Source organism: Etheostoma cragini, chromosome 22 (assembly GCF_013103735.1).
Source record: "Etheostoma cragini isolate CJK2018 chromosome 22, CSU_Ecrag_1.0, whole genome shotgun sequence".
NCBI classification, from domain to species: Eukaryota; Metazoa; Chordata; class Actinopteri; order Perciformes; family Percidae; genus Etheostoma; species Etheostoma cragini.
Window position 1 is genome coordinate 8,707,902 of NC_048428.1, and position 20,485 is coordinate 8,728,386.

The 20,485-nt window shown below is 40.4% G+C and overlaps 2 protein-coding genes across 3 annotated transcripts in view; both read left to right on the forward strand.

Annotated features, from left to right (window-relative positions):
* The window catches only part of pdcd6 (programmed cell death 6), a 15,705-nt gene extending 3,744 nt beyond the window's left edge, over positions 1 to 11,961 (forward strand). The window contains exons 2-6 of one of the 2 annotated variants that reach the window (XM_034862699.1): positions 1,930 to 1,991; positions 8,751 to 8,795; positions 9,513 to 9,683; positions 10,610 to 10,719; positions 11,452 to 11,961. In XM_034862699.1, the coding sequence (XP_034718590.1) occupies positions 1,930 to 1,991; positions 8,751 to 8,795; positions 9,513 to 9,683; positions 10,610 to 10,719; positions 11,452 to 11,550 (487 nt within the window). In that variant the 3' untranslated portion in view covers positions 11,551 to 11,961. The remainder of the gene's footprint in view (positions 1 to 1,929; positions 1,992 to 8,750; positions 8,796 to 9,512; positions 9,684 to 10,609; positions 10,720 to 11,451) is intronic. The other variant, XM_034862700.1, reaches the window with a different exon arrangement.
* A 545-nt stretch (positions 11,962 to 12,506) lies between these two features.
* The window catches only part of zgc:101569 (uncharacterized protein LOC449822 homolog), an 18,231-nt gene continuing 10,252 nt past the window's right edge, over positions 12,507 to 20,485 (forward strand). Inside the window, exons 1-3 of the mRNA XM_034862785.1 lie at positions 12,507 to 12,825; positions 14,136 to 14,306; positions 19,713 to 19,830. Of these exons, the coding sequence (XP_034718676.1) occupies positions 12,684 to 12,825; positions 14,136 to 14,306; positions 19,713 to 19,830 (431 nt within the window). The 5' untranslated portion in view covers positions 12,507 to 12,683. The remainder of the gene's footprint in view (positions 12,826 to 14,135; positions 14,307 to 19,712; positions 19,831 to 20,485) is intronic.

A 20,485-nucleotide genomic window follows, 5' to 3' on the forward strand; every position in this document is an offset into this window, starting at 1 on the left:
ACACACACACACACACACACACACACACACACACTTTTTTTAGCCCTGTGGACCACTACTGACCTCAATCAAGCCACCTCCCTCAGAATCAGCCGCCCTGCCAAACTCCTGCTTCTCTCTCTCTCTGACTCTCTCTCTCTCTCTCTTGAATGATTACTGATATACTGGTGCAATAGCAGTAACAGTGACTATGATATTTAGGAACAGATATTCAATCAATCAATCACAATTTATTTATGGAGCACTTTACAACAACCAGCAGGTATCCAAAGTGCTTAACAAAATGAGTAAAATCACAACATACAATAGGAAGAGTGAACATAGAAAACAGTAAAATCTTAAAAGGTTACAAAGAAACAAAAGAATGAAATTATCACACCACTGCTACGTGTTAAAAACAAGACTGAGCAGATATGTTTTGAGTTTGGAACTGAAAAGAGCGACATGTGTAACAGTACGTATATCAGGGGGTAACTTGTTCCAGAGTCTCGGGGCAGAAACTGTAAAAGCCTGGTCCCCCCACCGTTTGTATCTGGACCTTGGGACTTCTAAAACCAACTGATTTGAAGACTGCAATGACCGGTTGTGTTTCCGCACAGTTGAAATTTCAGACAAATACTCGGGTGCAAGACGATTTAAAGCTTTAAAAACAAACAATAAAATATTATAATAAAAATAGCAGGCTATATTAATGGCAAGAATAGAGCGCTTTGGATACCTTACTAGGAGAGCTATTTATTTGATTCCACTTGTTTACATTAGCTAGACTATTATCTATAGCCAACTCAAATATTCCTTTATCTTTACCTCAAGTAAATTTAGCTAAAGTGAAGCAATTAAAAGTCATTAACAACTTAAAATTTCACTCTGTATCACCCACTGTGTGTGCGGTACATAGACTGTATGTTATAGGCTTACAGTCTACAGTGCGGTAGAAAGTCCAGATTCAGACCAAAGATCTGCGACGAGACGAGATAAATCCTGCAGCTACTTGCAACCATAGACGGCATATTAACAGTCTATCTAGCTTCAGCCCCCCTAAAATAGGCCTAACGACAGCCATGACGGTCAGTAGGGCTGGGCAATATGTCCATATTATATTGCATAGACTGTTCTAACTCATGTTATTGTTAACTTTACCCATTTAGTCAATGCATGTGCATTACTAAAGCTTTTTTTAATCTAAAATCTCATTGGGAAGATATTTTTTCTTAAAGGTATTAGGACAAGAATATTGCTATATCTGATTTTCTCCATAGTAACTTAGCCTTCTTTGGCTGACTTGTGAGCTAAACCGCGTCCCTGCCACCTTTCCACGAGCCAAAGAATTAAGAGTTGGTTGTAACCAACATAATAATGACATAGATTCATATTGCGCATTTCATGAAACCCATGACAAGGGAACAGAAAATAGTAGGCCAACCCAAACACGGACTTAAAGGAATTAACCGTCCGTGCTAAATGGAAGGGGGACGTGATTTAATGTATTTTATGCCATTTTTGCTTACACAAAGATTAAAATAGGTTGGAGATTAGTTTTCTGTTGATCTACTAATTGATTAGGTGACTAATTGTCCAAGATATAAACCCCAGGTCCTGGGGAAGCATAGGTATTGCAGAAGAAAACACACACACACACACACACACACACACACACACACACACACACACACACACACACACACACACACACACACACACACACACACACACAGCTTGTCAGGCTGGTCTCAGGGGAGCTATGAGCGTACAAGCTGCCTTGTGTCCCCTGATCACAGAACTCCATTCATTCTCAGTGAGCTGAAACACTAACACACGTCCAGGAGGATAAAGTTTCAGTGTGGATGCCCACTCCTATTGTGTGCTGGAGTGGGCGGGTGTGTGAAGTGGTTAATGCAGGCGGTATCTAATCTGTGTTTTCCTCCCCAGAGTTGACAAGGACCGTAGTGGAGTAATATCAGACTCAGAGCTTCAGCAGGCCTTATCGAATGGTATGTATCGGACTGTTCTGCCACTCCCTCTTTTGTTTCTTTCTCCTTATTTTTGTCCATTTGTGCTCTGTCTTCATCTCTTATTCTCCTCCTTTCTGTTGTCTCCTTCTTAGTTTTATTACTCCCTCTCTGCCTCTTTTTTGATCCTCCCATCTCCTTGTCACACGCCATTGCTCTCTGCCACTCTTTGATTGAACTGCCAAGCTTAAGTAGAAAATGGATTGTGATTTTATTTTTATCCCAGAGTGGCATGTGAAGTGAATAAAAATCAATGGATTTTTATTTTTGTCCCATGACAACAGAGAAGAGGGCAAAAAAGTTTATCAGTGCAGCTTCAAAGGAAGCCCTTTTCCTCAGCGTCCCTGTGATGACAGCCGACTCAACGCTGTAACGGCTGGTGGTTGAAAGGGTTGGTGTGTGGAGGAAGGATCAGGAAGTGGTTTTTACCCTTAGTAGAATCACTAAACCTCTGGACAGGAAGGGTTATCTTGCTAGAAGTGTTATTGAATGGAATCATTTAAAAAGTTGCGATGCTGCCATTTCTCTCCAAAAGGAAATACAAGGGCAAAAGTGTAAGGAATGGATTAACTAGTGTTACGTCAGAGCAGGCGTCAACTGCAAACTTTCAAATATCCCAAGTAACTAACCATCTACAGTACTTAACTATCTCTTAAGTAGGGCACCCCTAAAGGTTAAAGAAGCAAACTTGGGACTGGGAAGTTGCTGCTTCAATTCCCCCCTCCTTCATTACACCACTCATTACACTCATTACACCCGTTGAGCAAGGCCCTTAACCCCAACCCCCACTCCAGTGGAACTGCTCAGACTGTATGAATGTGTAACTGTGTGAATGTGATCAGGTCGTCTGTTTTTTTGTTTGTTCTCAATCGACTTACCTGCATAAATAAAGGTTAAAACAAATAAATAAATACAAATCTATACTCCAGCAGTTCATGCTACATTATTTTGTAGGGGTTAGTGGTTGGGACTAGCACTTCCACTGTGGAAGCCTGGATGCTGTATCCGAATGTAGGCTAACGTTAGCCGCTCTGCCCTGCTCATGATTGGATTGCATTCAAACTCGTATTGTGAGACCACATTACTTTGGCTAGGGCTTTTGGTTAGGGCTCATCTGAAAACCCTTTTCTCTTGTAATTTTAACAGGGAAACAATGTTTGAAAATAGGGAACAGTTAATAGTAAAAGTACATCCTTCTTTTTTTATTTTTTATTAAGTATGTAAGTTTTGCATCTGAAACTGTCTGAGTATAATATATAATATAAAAATTGTCAGTCTGATCTTAAATTTTTCCGAATCACTAAGATGTCCCAATGTTTTTTTTCAGCCTGGGCCCTGATCTGGGTCCTTAATATTGGGTATAGACTGATACTAAGCTGATTCAATACTTACATTTACAGATATAATGTGTGATATTTCTGCTTTAAAATGCCCCAAAACAACTTTAGTTATCTTATATATTCTTTTTTTAAAGATTGTTTTGGGGGCTTTTTTGGCCTTTATTACATAGGATAGCAGGAGACAGGAAAGGGGCTCGTATACTAGACCTCAGCAAAATGAGGTGCACAAGGGCAACCCTTACATATATATTCCTAAGTTGTGTACTTACATTATCCCAATTATATCCATAAATGTTCAAACATTCCAAATCTGTCATTTTAATTCATTGACATGGAGCGTGTCGTCTTAGACTGATTGAAAACTGAGATGTAATAATGCTCAGCATGTAAAGGACCCAGGAATAGAACAGGACATAGTGATAGGAGTGTAATCGCTCTTGGTCCTGTGTAGCTCAGGAGTAGGAGGATTGAAATCCTGGAAAGAAAAGTCAGCTTTACACTTGTGTGGACTGAGAAGAGTAACACAACGATATGGTAGTCACTAATGGGTCGCATATTTAGGATCACAGTAGATATTGTGGCACAGGTTGAATGTCGTCTTCTTGTTAAAATATAGCGTGTTCCCCATCTAGTTTATTGCTGAATTGCTCAGGCAGCGTTTCAAAGACTTCTAAACAGATTACTCTCCTCAAAACCTATTTATCTGGGGACCTTAGAGGAGAAAAAACCTGAAGCGTTGAAGCCAGCAGCAGTGGGAAAGAAGCTGTAATCAAGCTGCGCAGACACGCTGGCTCAGCATACTGATTAGAGTGTGTGTGTGTGTGTGTGTGTGTGCGCGCATGCATGCACATGTGTGTTTATCGATAGTATTTTCTCGTATGCATTTACTCCAAGGGGCAGTGATAGCCTTTTGGTTTTTACAGACTAAGCTTGCATGTGCACGTTTTGTTTCAGTGATATAGTTGTATATGTGCGCCTTGCTGTGCGTGTAGTGAACAGCAGGTTTCCCGGTCCAACCTCTGCCAGTTCATTAGACTCACTGTGAGGAAACGGAGCCAGTGAAGCTGAACACTACTGCACTGCATCCTGTCATGCAGCTCGCTAAAGCCACCAACCCTGCCACTGGTAGTCTCGTGGCTCCGCCGGCCCTGCAAATACTGCTTTTATTTACATCACACCATCAACCAAGCTTTGTCTGCCTGCTGCTGTATTTTTCCCCTCTTGACCTCTGTCTTTATCCTCTACCTCTTCTTCTCTTCTTCCCCCCTCCTCCCTCAGGAGAGCAGAGAGTATCATGGCCCATGAGGTTGGGTAGTGAGGCCCGGGTTGTTGGGGCTTTGCTGTAGCTGTTTGCTCTTCTACATCCTCTGCTGTTTCTGCACCACTCTCTCTCTCTCTCTGTTATTCTTATCTCACTTTTCAGTACCTCGCCTTCAATACCTATCTTTTTTTTTTCTAAAGATCCCTCCCTTTCCATGTTTCTGTCTTACATTTTGACAGGTTGTCTAATCTTTTGTGGAGTTTTTACATATATGCAGTATATTTTTTCCAAAGTGAAAAAAAATCTTTGCCCACTGTGAACATGATGTCACTTTTTTCTAGTGTTACATTCTACACTATAAGCATGCCTTTGTGTCTGGCGGATCATTGTTTTGCTTGTGTAAATTGGACTCCAAGAAAATTACATGACTACATGAGACTGGATGCCTCCTCTCCTCTCCTCTTTTATCCCCCTCCATTCCTCAGGAGGATATGGCACAGAATCATAGCCTGCTGTGTCCTCTGTCTGTTTGTCCTATCACTCTAACTTTCTCTCTTTTTTGCTCGCCCATGCTCCTTTACTTAGTCTCACTTTTTCTACTCTTTCTCTCTATTTTTCACCCTCCATCCTCTTCCCACTCTCTCTCTCCATTCCTCTATCAGTCATGGGTGGGACAATATCATTCCTGACGGGACACTGATTGGCTGTGTGGTGCTGAAATTTATGTGCTGCTCTGTTGTGCGTAGGCCTTGTAGCTGTGCCATTTGCCTAAAATATAGATATTTTTGGCCTCCCTTCGCTCAGCAGTGAGTAGACATCATACCAACTTTCCGTCATGCTCCCCCACTCTCCTGCGCACACAGATTTTATACTCCTCCTTAAGTTATTTATTTAAGTGTGTAGGAGCAGTAATAGCCGCTGAAATTGCTGATACGATAGAGAGAGCATGGGCTTGCTGTGCAGAGTGCAGAGTTGGCTGAATGGCAGGAATCAAGGAGCTCATTCTACAACTTTTACCTTTACACTGATTTATAGTATTTTGTGAAACTTGATTATTATCAATCGAGAAGATCAATATCAATCTTTAGACCCGCTTAGTCTAGCTTTGCTTAGTGTTGGTAGTGATGGTATTCATTCCCCTGGCCATCCTGCGTTAATGTTTAATGTGAACTGTAATTATTCTCCTTTAACATCTCAAAGTCAAATCGTTACCTTGGGAAAACAGAATTCAGCCTGTGCCCGTGTGTGTTGGTTCAAGTCTGTGAAACTACTCCCGGGTCTTTTGTGTGTAAAAGGTCATGTCCATGTGTGCTTGCATATGTCATATGTGTATGTACAAGAGTCCCACTGAGCTCTAAAACAGCCGTTACATGCATGTGAATACACTGCGGTTGGCTTCACCCTGTTTTTCCACCAGCCTGCTTCTCTCCTCACCTCCTACATTCCCTCTCTCCCCTCCTCCTCACTTCTCTCTCTCCGTCTCCCCACCGACAGTTGGGCTGACCAGTGAGAGAGCCTAGTGTAAGGATTGGACACAGGGTGTATTGTCCCAGTTTGCCATCAGGCACACACGCAGACGCACACAAACATCTTAACCAATATGACCACCTCACACTGGGCAGCCCCAGTCTGTCTGGCAAACATTGGGGACCTCACAGCTACAGTAGCTACTGGTGTGAAAAGTGTGTGTGTGTCTGTGTGTGTGTGTGTTAGTAATAGAAGCGTCAGTGTGGCTGGGAAGGTCACAGCTTGTTTTTTTCCCTGATGTCTCTAATGCTGCAGCAACATTTATTCAGACAATATGAAAGGATTATTGATTTCTCCTTGTCTTTGTATGTCTGATAGGCTGATGATCTTGCAGCTTTAATGTGAAATGTAATACTTTGGCTATGATTTCAACCCAGTAAAAGTAAATCAGCCAGGCCTAGATATTAGCTGATATCAGCATATTGCAGACATGTCTGTATGAGTGTATATATTTGCTAATATGTAATGCAATTGCAGTACAAAAACACCCAAATGTATAATGTTTACTATGCTCATGCTCTCAGTTTGCTAACATTTGCTAATTAGCACTAAATACAAAGTTCAGCTGAGGCTGATGGGAATGTAATGAATTATGCAGTTGTATAGTCTTAAGTACCGGCCAAATTAAAACTTCGACCTGATGATGGAGCTTGATTAAAAAAAACAAAAAAAACCATCTGGGGATCAACAGAATTATTTCAATGATGGGATAAAGTTTACTAAAGTTTAGTTTCAAAATGTTATTGAGAATACATGTAACATTCACAGTTATTAAAACACATTCCGTAGAGACTGTATAGTTTTGAAAATACAGTTATCAGTTTGTCAGAATTATTTATTTATTTTTTTAAAGAAAACTTGTGTGGGTGACAGAAGCTTGTCATCAGACGGCACTACAGGAAGTAAACACACCAGTTACTCCGACTTGGTGCTACAAATTGGTCATCATGAGCATCAATGCGCGTATGATTCTTTTATGTTTGTTGCGTTAGATCAGCACTCCAATAGATAGTACAGGAATATAGATTCTGGCCCAAACCCCAGCTTCAGTATGAGCCTCAGGCCCGGTCCCAGAACAGCTCTACCCCCAGTCTCAGACAGCCTCACCCATCAATAAAACAACCCACGGTACTGAAAGGAAATGTTGAGTGTCTTCTTTGAAAGCTGAAGGGAAATCTGGAGTAGCCTGCATACAGTATTTGGCATCGCCAAATATTTTATGGTCTTTTTCAAAGGTGAAATCCTGGTGGAAATAAATCAACAATAAGAGTTTTACTGCTGGCATAGCTAAACTGTAAAGAGAAATCAAAAACAAGCAGTCGGTGTGAAAAAAGGGTCTGCAGATAGGGTTGTAGGGAGGATGCTTAGGTCAGCAGAAGTAGGTCTAAGTGCCAGAAGAGGTTTCAGGTTACTGCGAACTAAACCGCAAACATTTTGTATTTCTGTGGTTTCTCCTCGTCTCCTGTCTCTTTTTTCTTTTGTTTGTATTTCTTTCTCTTTCTTCTCTTTTATGATGTTACTTTTTCTCTCATCTTGTACCTTCTCCGCATTCTCCCACACTCCACTTCTCTCAATTTCTGGTGCTGAACTGTTCAAGCCTCTCTGCAATAAAGTAAGATGGTGAGTCAGCACAGATGTAGATGCTCTGATAAATCTTAGCGTCTTGAGAGTTGAGGGTGTAGAGGGCTATAAAGAAGAAACACCCTGCTGAACTAAAGCCCAGTCAGTCTTTTTCTAGCCATATACACAACAGGTATATTCACATCAGATTGAAGAGTTAGTCTCATTGATGAAAAATAACCATTTTCTGAGCTTGAAGGAAAAAAAGGCCATAAAATATCACAAAACTTAATGGCTTTTGAGTCACTTTTTTAACAACTTAATTTCTTTTATTTCATACTTTTATTTCCTTTGTGATAATAAAGTATTACGATGTAACTGGTTTAAAAAACGTGTTCATTAGAAACATTGACTGTATATGTCTCTTATGTGACATATGGTGAAAGCTTGAATATTCCTCTGCTGTGAGTGCATTCTGTCTACACTCGGACTGTTACTTCTTCACTGACAAAATGTCAACCAGTACAAAAGGAGGAAGTGAAGGGAAGCAGCATAGATGGAAGATAGCTCATATATTGGTTTATAGGCAATCTAATAGTGGCTACTGATATCAGGAGTGATTTGAAGATGGGAAATGACCACTAAATGGTTCTGTTCACTAAAGTTGTCTGGTGGGACTCTGGTTCCTAACTTGAAGACAATAGGATTGATCTTTACTGCTCACCTTCAAATGTCGCCTTTTGTGTCATAATTGAGCCAAGAAAACAGATTTTAGACATTAGCAACTCTCTCAGCTTCTGTGTGGCAGTTTGTGTGCAATATTACAAATCTCTACTGAAAATGTACTATATATGGTTTTATTCCCTCATTATTTCCAACTGTGTAGCTGCATTATCCAAAGTTTTATCCCGTTATCTTATGTGTCTTTAGGTGCTAGAAAAGTAAAGTTATTATGAATGTTTTTATTTTTGTTGTCCTTACAATAGATACTAACATAGTCCAGTAGTCTCACTTGGCTGGTGTGTTTTAAACTGGTATTCCTCTGTCTCGCAGGCACATGGACTCCTTTCAACCCTGTGACTGTGCGCTCCATCATATGTAAGTAGCTGCTGATGACAGTGACATGGCCAACTTTAACACAACTGCTTGTTGTTCTCAGACTATGCAAGTTGTTTATTTGCCTCCTCTCCATGAGAACCAGATAAATTCATTACGGCTTGAGCAATCTGAGTGCAGACACAACCTTATCTTTGGCTTGAGTAACTGCTGCTGTAGTAGAAACCTGCAGCCATCGGTCACAGAAAGAGAGAGCATCAGCAAGAAATGGGGAAGTTTGTCTCCGTCTTTATGCTATTGCTTCCAGTTTAGACAAAAATATGTTACAAATATTTTTTCCCCGGGTCTCGCATGTACTTTGTTTACTTTTTGTTGTGTGGCTCGCAGAGTTAATCCCTATAAATCCATGGCCTCCATCGCCTCATTGTTTATTAGTCCCCCAGCAAGAAGAATATTCTGTGATAACACAGAGTAATTGGATTGAACCGCATGAGGGTGAAGAGTAGAGTACTGGTGGGGGCGATCGTGCAGTTTTCTTTCTCCGTTTATAAGGCAGGAGTTGGTCAGACGTGTGAGACCCAGTTTACACTTCTCTGCTCTCTGGCAGCCCTCTAAAACTCTTTGTGTTACCATTTTTGTTTTCATGTCACAGGAGATGTCTCAATTGCATGCTGTTCTAGAGATGTGTGTGAGTGTATGAGAGTGAATAAGGCCTCCTGCTGTGTTCCTTATTCTCAGCCTACTCCCTCTCTCCTTCAGCCATGTTCGACAGGGAAAATAAAGGCGGGGTGAACTTCAACGAGTTTGCCGGTGTGTGGAAGTACATCACAGACTGGCAGAACATCTTCAGGAACTACGACAGGGACAACTCCGGCTTCATCGATAAGAACGAGCTCAAACAGGCGCTGACTGGATTCGGTGAGCAGCAAAGTATGCTTCTGTATTTTACCTTGGATGAATGTGGTGGAGGGCTCCACAACTGTCTCTAGGAGTGTCCTTTCTCTGGGTCAAAGGTCAGCTTTTGTCTTTTCAGTAGCTCGGTCTATGTTTGGAAAGACCAGCATGCCATTTGTAATAGATGATATTGTATCGCCTCCCGATACAATATCATCGCGATACTTATGCCACAATACAATATTATTGCAATTTTAAACATATTGCAACATTCTGCAATATATTGCAATTTAGAACCTTTTTTCCAACTTCTAAATTTCCCAATTTCAAATGATGTCCCCAAAAGGAAACTTTGTCGACATCTGTTTCATCTAAAAATATACATTTCTCTGTTTTTCATCTCCCTACAATTTTATTGCTGCAAAATGGGATTGTCAAGCAGACAAGCTGACCAACACATATATAATAAAAGATCTTTACTTGGCGTCTGTTTATCGATACAGTATTGCCACTGAAAATACCTAATATTTTTACCCCACCCCTAATTGGTAATTTGTTTATTAATGGTATAGTTTGGAATTCTGCTCATGTAGCAATAACGTGTTATTTTTACATCACAGACATGCAGTTCCACCTTGCCATTTACAATGCAGAACAAATAATAAGGGACAAATCTTTTTTTAGCACAAAATAACATAAATGTTTCAGACAGGATTCTACAGAAATGTAACTTAGCAAATAAAATGATTAAAACAGTTTAGTCTATGTTTGATTTTGCATGATTTCTGTTTGCATTTGTGAAAGTGTCAACAGCAAATTCCTAAAGGCTTTTTATTTAAGTTCCATAAAGGCCAGAAGAGCCATAATCAATAGGTTGCGGGACACATATTTTAGTCAAAGCAGGGGTAACTGCTCAGTGAATAGTATGTACCATATTGATGGTGGTTTGCTGTCGTGTGCAGGCTATCGTCTATCAGACCAGTTCTACTGCACGCTGATAGAGAAGTTTGACCGCCAGAGGAAGGGACAAGTTGCCTTCGATGACTTCATTCAGTGCTGTATTGTACTACAGGTAAGAAATAAACCTGTAAGCACAAAATATAGGATGTCCTTTGGTTTACTATTTGCATCCCAACGAGGATACTCTTGTATTCGTAGGACTCAAAAGGGAATTTGAAATGATCCATATTTAAGAAAAACATTTCAGTCCTCTCTTTGTTGACTATTAATCTCCTGCAGAAGTTCCACTTGATTCTGTATGTTACGTTTCAGTAATTTCACACACACTAACGCACATACACACACACACACACACACACACACACACACACACACACACACAGACACACACACACACACACACACACACACACACACACACACAATTAAATGGAAGCTGCCAAGCGTACTGTAACATAACCCTTATGCCAATAACAGTAGCTTTTGAATTGCTGCGCTCCCAATAGCTTAAGTGTTAGCCATTTGCTTATTTTAGACCTAGATTTGAATGAAAGACCTTGCGTTGATATGTCTGCATCTCTAGAAGTATAGGCTAAGAACTCAAGCATGTATATTATTTAGTGACCCAGTGTCAAATGTCTGTCAACTATGGTAGTAAATGTATGAAATATGAAGATGATAATGTAAAATCCTGATTGAAAGTGTAGAAACAAAGGGTGTTTCAATATGACACCTAATCTATAAGAATAAATGTATATCCATTTTGCATTGGATACTTTGGAGCAAAGAGAAATTGAGATGAACATGAGAAGTTAAATTTACTATTTTCCCCTCCTTTCCACAGAGGTTGACTGATGTGTTCAGGCGGTACGATACAGACCAGGATGGCTGGATCCAGGTTTCATATGAACAGTATCTATCCATGGTCTTCAATATAGTATAACGCACACGGAGCACCACAAAAGAGCACAACTGGACACAACTGTGCCAAAGCTACCGGCAACTCCCAGATGTCTGCCATGGCGGACACTACAAGATTTTTTTAAACCTAATCCTTATGCCGAGTTGGGCTGTGTCACACAAATTTATATAATGAATACAAGAAAACTGAGAGCAACCTTCAGTTTGTTTTTAGGTTGTAATACCCTCCAGATGACAGTATTTGTCTGGAGATACAACTACAATGCTTCATGTATTTAAAAAAAAAAAATCTTGTAGTGTTTTGTTTGATGACAAATCTGAACTACTTCTGGGTTGGGGTTGGGGAATATCATGGACACATCCTGTCGTTTTGTCTGTCTGTTATTGTCGACAAACTTTTTAACGTCTTAACTTTAATTGATACAATTAAAAACTAACTGTTAAGAGTAAAACTGATGCATTGTAAGTATGATTTAAGATGCATTGCATGCTTTTCAGGGAAATTTATCCCTACGTTGAAGCATGCTTTCCCTTTGTCTTCTCTTTTCCTCAGCCCTATTTTGCTCAAAGCCATGTTTACAAAAACGGTGAAAGCAGGTGACGTCCTGCTTCAAGATTCACTGACATGCCAGCTTACATGCCATATTTGTACAAACTTATTTTTAACTGCAAAATCATCAAATGTTAGAACATATAGGTAGAGGGTAAGCATAATGCCTTTAGTATGGCATATTTTTTGTGCATGATGCCTTAAAATGTGTAAAAAGAAAACAAAGAGAAATCTTTTATTAAAATACAAAGAAAATCCGATGTGTAGTTGGCTTTCATTATTTATAGGACCGAAGACGTTATATTGGAAAGGAAGAGTTGCAAAGTGGCTTAATGTCGCCATCTGCTGAACGTAAGTAGTTTTTACCACCGCAATGCACCAATATGTCCCAGAACCTTGTTCAGTGTTCTTGTTTCAGTGGGGGATTATAAAGGTGTCACACCATTTCAGAGTTGTGTTAAAGTAAGCTAGCACACTGCGTGAAAAGTGGAATATACAACGCCCACTTTTACAGTCATTTAAAATAATTTCTGACATGCGTTAGCGTGTAACTTATTTATGAGTTAAGCTAGAGCTTCTACGTTTTTCATGAGTGAGTGTTAGCAATGGCGCGGAAGTATTTTAGGACGTTGACACCAGTTGTAAGGGCTACCTATCACAGTACAACATTTGGACAGTCGGTAAAAGCGAGTTTCTTGACAGTTAAATACTACAGCACTGCAACTGGAGGTGAAGACACAGGAACAGGTATGTGTGGAAACATGCAGTAAGTCATTAATGACTGCGGGGGGCAGCAGACGCTGCCATAATTTCATTCGACATCACGCGCGAGGACGGTAGACCACGGATGGAGAACAAGTCCTCAAAGCAAGCTATCGTAGAGTCAACACACAGCAAATGACCACAAAACGCGTTTCACAGATTAGCTGCTTTATTACGTGATTGATAGACCTTATTATACAACATGCATGTTGAAGGGTTATAACCCATAACTCAAGCATCAGTGTCATTAATGATCTCAAATAAGGGGCTCCGTTCCACTTAGTGAACCAATGAGCCAGCGTGCACAAAAACCATTCATTTTTGACACTTTCAGGGCATTTGTGAATATAAATAGAATGCAACCGATAATGATTTCAGTCCCACCGGTAGTTTTCCATTAATGTTCAATATGTTAAAACGTGTACTATAAATATACCTTTCCTAATTGCCCTGCTGCTATTTTCATTTCGTGATTACCAAAAGTTCTCAAGTTTGGGCCTTTTTGCTCATTAAATTATTTTAGTCAGTTATCAAAATAGTTGGTGACCCATTTGAATCCCATAATCATGTCAGAGCTATTCATTGTTTTTGCTGTTTAAAAATGTGCTGCATCCAAATTAATTAAAGAACCCCAGAAACAATGTATACCACTAAACTGTGATTGCATATCTGCATCCCCATACTCTCACTGCTTGTTGCTCAGACCAGGAGCTGCGGTCCTAAAGTGTACCGTGAAATAAAATGGAAAACAACTCCACACAGAAATCGTGGTTGTAATGTACATGGTGTAATCATTTGTTTGAGGTGTAGCAGACTAGAAAGGGCTGCCTGAGACAAATTACCTTCTTTTTTCCATCTTGCCATGCCTCACTTTACTGGGTTTTGTTTAGCAGTCTCTTCTCCTTAGAATAGGCTGTGTGAGCGAGGTTAATGCACTTGCAGTTGCCTTTGGCTGCGGTTGACAGCTGGATTCCCTGGGATGACCCTAAACAATGTCAGGTCAACTGCCTGCTGCAACCTCAAGCCACAATCACTGGCACACTCACACACACTTTATAAACACACACTTAGACAGAGCGAGAGCCAAGGCCCTCGCCTCAACTCAGACCGTCTCTTTCATTGTTTCACTGTCTGTTACTGTTTCTGTTATCAAGTCTGTCCACAACGATTGACATTCCATCTCCATCCCTTCTTCTGTTGAGGTCAAACTTAACGTCTACAGGCCTGCATCTTTCTAAGTGTTGTGGTCCCTATTGGTTTTCTATCTGTGCATCTTTATCATTCTCTGTCATTAGCTGCGGGACAGACTGTGGTCACAGAGCGCAGGGGGTCCGTGGTTACCGTGGCGATACACCGGCCCGAGGTGCGTAATGCAGTGAACCAGGAGACGGCAAGGCGTCTGCTGGAAGAGCTGGAGGCCTTCGACAGTGACCCAGACTTAAACGTGGCTATCCTGCACGGGAAAGGTGAGAGTTAGAAGGGATTGGTGTAAATCTGCTTTTAATTCAGTGTCTTGCTCAGACTTCATTCAGGCGGATATTTACTACAGAGCTTTGTCAGTCATTTTTCTCTTGATTCTGTTTCTTCTTCCTCCTATTTATTTGCTCCTTGTATATTTATTTTTTTACATGTCAGTTTTACAACTAGTCATGGAGTCTTTTGGAATATCATGATATTTTTTATTTGCTTTCAAGCAGAGAAAGTGGCGAGAGGATTGATATAATTTTAATATCCGGAAACGACTGCTAGCAGCCAGTCAGCTTAGCTTACCCCAAAGACCTGAAACGTTGAGAAACTACCCTGGCTCTGCGCAAAGGTAACAAAATGTACCTGCCATGTTATATCCAGTCCGTACAACGGGGTATTTGGGACTATTTCTTGGCTGGGAGTAACGTCCTGGAGTCTCCACTGGTTTCATGCAGGGTTCAAAATTAGCACCATCCAAGTACCTAAAGGTGCAGGTGGCTGGTAGATATGCTTCCCTCACCAGCCGAAACCCCCCCATTCTAATCACTTGAGTTTGTGGTAATAATTGAACAATTACTAACCATTTGCCTGGTGGACCAAAAGGGTAATTTTGCACCTAGGTTGCTTGGCAACATTAGAGTGAAGTCAATCCTAATTTTTTAGCTGCTTATTTACAGAAATAAGGCGAGGGTTAGAAGGGATTCGTCAAAATTAGCTTTTTAATTCAGTGTCTTGCTCAGACTTCCTTCATGCAGATATTTATTGCAGAGTTTTGTCAGTCATTTTTCTCTTGATTCTGTTTCCTCTTCCTCTATTTATCTGCTCCTTGTATTTTTTTTATATTTCAACTCATGGAGTGTTTTGGAATAACATGATATTCTGAAGCCATTATGCTTATTTGCTTTTATGCAGAGAAAAAGACGAGGATTGATATAATTCTAATATCTGGAAACGACTGCTAGCAGATGACAATCCTCATTTTTTAGCTGCTTATTTACAGAAATTAGAGAATTCTCCATCTTAACATGTAACTCTTTAGCAAGAAAGTGAATAAGTGTATTTCACAAAATGTTGAACTATTCCTAAAGAGAAAGCCAGAGATTTTTTCAGATCAAAAAAAGTAGAACATTGTTGGTCGTAGTAGTGCGCTGATGCAGTTGTGGAAAGTCATGGGGCAGTCATTTAAACTCCTCAGCCCTTCATCTCTTCCTCTGTCTCTCACTGCCTACCGTCCTCTGCGTCTTTTTCCGACCTTCTAACCATTTGCTCCTCGGAGTCCGTAGATCTAGCCGAAATGGGAAGTTGACCCGACCAGTGCACACACAGAAAACAACAGTCACACCTGTGAGGTGACCTGCACTGTCAGCCGCCCAAAGACAGAATCGCGCCGCAACACTAATGCCTCTGAAATGTCACACACACACACTAAATGACCTACCCTCAGTGGAAATAACGTCTTTGACCTGGATCAACCTGTCTGCTGTATAAAGTGCACTGTGGCCTCCAGAGACACAAATATATACTTTGTTTGGTCCTTCAGAAGTCGTAGCCTTTCTAGATGAGTAATGTAGTAAGGTAGCTAATGTTAAACGAGCGGCACACTGGGCGTTCCAGCAGAAGGGTCTCTTCTGTGATTTCCACAGAAATTACAAATGACATTTCTGTAATTTGCTTTTAATCGTCCCACCACACATTCCTGTCAGCACGGTGTCCTGTTTTGCCGCCTCCACTATAACAAGACTGACCTTCAGTGGTGATTAGCAGTCTGTCTGTGTTATAAGGTGACACGCAGTTTGGCTGCAGTGTTTCTGAAAACATAAGGAATCCATTTTGTTCAAATTAGCGCCAATACGATCACTCTCGGCTCTCATTTTTCAGTGTTGTTTTCAACTTGTGAAATCGGGAGTAATTTCTTTCTGCAGGTTTTGAATATGCTGGCACGTATTTGGAGTTATTAGGATTCAAATTTCTGTTGGCGTTTTGTGGTCCGGTACAATCTAGATGTCAACCTAGCTGTGTCAATTTTAAAGTCTGTAAAGCCTTACTAGTCTCTTAACATTAATAATTTTTTTTATTTTGCACTTTTTTACAGTGCGTCACACAAAAGACATTTGTTTAAATACCGTAAGATCCAAAACAGAAATTAAACAAGCAAAAACCAATACAATACCAATGAAGTTTGAACAACTAAAAACACAAAATCACAATTATGAGACAAAAGTGAGTTGAAACAAGTGTCTTCAGCTGCTTTCTAAAAGCGTCAACCGAGTCTGCAGAACGTAAGGTAGTAGGCAGGGCGTTCCACAGAGTTGGAGCTACCACTTCAAAGGAACGGTCACCTTTAGTTTTCAAACGAGTGCGTGGGACCACCACTAGTTCCTTGGTTAGAAGACCTGAGCGACCTGTTGGTAGTGTACGGATGGAGCAGGTCAGAAATGTAAACCAGTGACTGAACACGCAATGCTTTAAATTGTTCTAAACGAACAAGAACTTTTTAAATTGGATCCTTGACTTGGACATGATTGGAAGACAATGTAACTTGCATAAAACTGGAGTGATGTGCGACATTCTGCTGGACCTGGTCAACAGCCTAGCAGCAGAGTTCTGGACCAGTTGTCGACTTGCTGAGACAGGTGAAAACCGAATTGCAGGGATGATATAAAACCATGAAAATCATGTCCCGTTCACATCACAAAACCCCAGCTTAAGTTTAGTATGTTTCTCAGTTGAAAGAAACATGTGCAGGTTAGTGGTTTTAATATGTTGTTCAAGAAACACATTGTGATCAAATTTAACACCAAGTTTTGGGAGTTTGGACTGTACCTCTGAAGAAAGGGACCCCAAAAGCTAAACAACCTTGGAAGCAGTAGTATCCGGAGCTATAATAAAGACTTCGGTCCCAAAACTAGTTTTCTAACTGTTTGTTAGAAGGTAAATTACCAAAAAAATACATAGTTTTATTTGAGAAATGTTGTCAAATCTCTTAGATGAGAGAACAGTTGATGTTACCAATTTATCACAAATATGGGGGTTGAGGCCAGGTCTCTGCTGACCAGTCAAGTTCTTCCAGTTCCACATGTAACTCCGTACATTTAAGTACTGTACTTGTGTACAAATTTGAGGTATCTTTTCATTCCATGGCATTTCACCTGCTTCTACTCCACTACTGGAAATATTGTACTTTTAACGTTACTACATTTATTTAACTGCTTACTTTGCAAATTAAATCTGAGTGTTTTCTACATCAAAAACACTTAAAGTGATGGTTTGGAGAAATTTCACACTAGGGTCCTTTGGAGCATGGCCTCCAGCCTAACAACCCCCCAGAAGCTTCTTTCACTTGGGTCATAATGACGATGTGCGAGTTAGCGTTAGCAGCTGGTTAGCTTAGGGCAGGCACTAATGGAACCAACTGTGTATCTTGTAAATTACCCCACTAATAATGTCCGAAATGATACCAAACTTCTACAGTAGTACAAATTGATTGTGTACTCATAAAACAATGGCGTGAAAAGTTTGTAAGTACACAAGGAATTTATTTATGTAACACTTGCCTTCTGGCTTCTGCTCTCTGCTGCTACTGCTCTTGGCAGGAAGACGAGTGCTTTGGGACGTCTACAAAGTAGAACACCGAAAAGAGATACAACAAACATATTTATTAATATAATGATTAAAAAGATAGTCTCTCCAAACTTACCTCAATTATAACTTGTCTCCTGCTAGTTGTACTACAGCACTTACTTTTAAAAATAAGGTAAATTAATAAATGTTTTTGTTGTATCTCTTTTCGGTGGTGTAATTTGTAGTTATCCCTAAGCACTCGTCTTACTGCTGATAGCAATAAATGTAAATGTGCTGTATTTATTTAGCGCTTTTCTAATCTTAACGACTTCTCAAAGCGCTTTTTACATCATACAGGAAACCTTCACCATTCACACACATTCATACACTGTGGCCGAGGCTGCCGTACAAGGGGCCACCTGCTCATCAGATAAAAACTCACACACATTCACACTCCAATGAGCCACAGCCCAGTAGTAGCAGAGCAGAAGCCAGCAGGCAAGTGTTACTTAAATAAAACTCCTGGTGTACTTACAAACTTTCCAATCCATTGTTTTATGAGTACATAACCTATTTGTAGCAATGTAGAAATTTGGTATCATTTCGGACATCATTAGTGGGGTAATGAACGAGATGCACAGTGGGTTCCATTAGCGCTGCCCTAAGCTAACCAGCTGATAACGCTAACTTGCCCATAGTTCAACCCAGGTGAAAAAAGCTTCCGGAGGGGAGGGTTGTTTGGCTCAAGGTCCATGGTACAAAAGGACCCTAGTGTGAAATTACCATCACTTTAATTGGCTTGTTGCGCTGGGCTCATACTCTTTCACAGCAGATACTTTGACTTGTCATAGTAGGAAAAGCACAGGTGTTACATTAACGCTGTCCCAGTAAACCATGGCAGTGTGACCGTGAGCCAGAATGCACAATACCAGGAACCTGAAATCATAATTCATCTTTTACAACTGTTCTTTTACTACTGATATATGTCAAAATGTCTTTGGTGAAAAAGGTTTACTGTCATGTTAAAACAGGAAATGGTCTTCCTTTTAAAAATTAGAAAAAAGAGAGAGGAACGATAATATATTATCATAATTTGGATGAAATTATCATCTTTTCAAAGTTCAAAACCTCTGAGCCGCCAAGGAGAACCTTTATGATAAACTGCACTGCTGCCTATTTGTAATGTAAATAAATAGAACGTCTTTCTCCCTGTTTGGTCATAACTAAACACTCTCCTCTGAATAATGCTTTAACATCCTCCATAGCTTATGCTCTGTTTTTCCCCACAAGGACAAAGGAGTTTAGGGAGCTCTGTCACATCGTTGCTCCCATAAACAGCATGACGCACTGTTTTTCTATAATTGCCCTGTGCTGACCCGCAGCTGTAATCAAAGCTCCCAGTTGATGGGTGTTGCTGGCACATGTGTTCGTTATAATCATTTTCATTACTGTTACATTACGGAGAGAGGAGGATTTTATGAGACCCTGCCTGATCCTGTGACATAGTGTTTGTAGGCCTCTTGGGTAATGTTGTAATTACCACATGAATCCAGCGGAAGGGGCTGTGGTTGGACTATGTTAGTCTTCCATTAATGAGGATAATGTGTATGTGCATACATATGTATGTGTGTGGGGGCACATGCATGATTTGTGACGATGTATTGGATTTGAGCTCTTTAGGCAAGCGAGGCTTTTGTGTGCCAGCCAGCCCAAAGCATGCTGCTATCCAAATTGCAGCCCTCAGACTCCAGCTCAACTTGTTTTTTTTTTTTTCATCCTCATCATTTTCCCTTCCTCTCTGACTTTCCAGCTGCCATACTTTGTAATTTTGTGGTCTCCTCTAGGAGGGAATTTCTGTGCTGGTTATGATCTGAAAGAGCTGGCCAATCACCCTGCCTCCCTCAAATTGGAGCAAGATGTCACCAAGGGTCCCGGTCCGATGGTGAGCGCTGTTTGGGCTGCGTGTGCGAGAGCATGTTATATCTATTTTTTTCTTATGATCCTAATGGAGGGCTAAATGTTTCCACAAAAATATAAAACCAATGTAGTCAGCAGCGATTGTGAATATTGTTAAGGATTCGGGAAGACAGGTAGTGGTAATGATTTGACTTTATGTTGAATCAAGAAAATGCCTTAGTAACTACAGCTGTGTGTGCAGAAAGTCCCAACTTCTGACACGGCTATTACTTTACAAAGAATTAAGATTATTGTGTAGACTACGCAATCTGCCACCTCCAATGAATTTGTTTGGGTTGCATGTTAACTTTGGGATTGAGTGGACCTCCTGTGCAGAACATGGATTGTGCTGCATCTATCTAATACACAGTGCTTCTTTTGTTCACCAGAGCTTGGATCATTTGTTACTTTTAGTTACAAACAAATCTAGAAATGTTTTACTAGATGAACCATGAAAATCAGAGCGGTAGAAAAGCATTAAATGGATAGTGAAAATATACTGTAGATCCATATAAAGATGCTTCAAGATGCTGCACAGTGGATATATTTGAGAGGAAGCATTGTAGCGGCATTGTTAACAATGCATGTTTCTTCTGTTGGTGTGTGTGTGTGTGTGTGTGTGTGTGTGTGTGTGTGTGTGTGTGTGTGTGTGTGTGTGTGT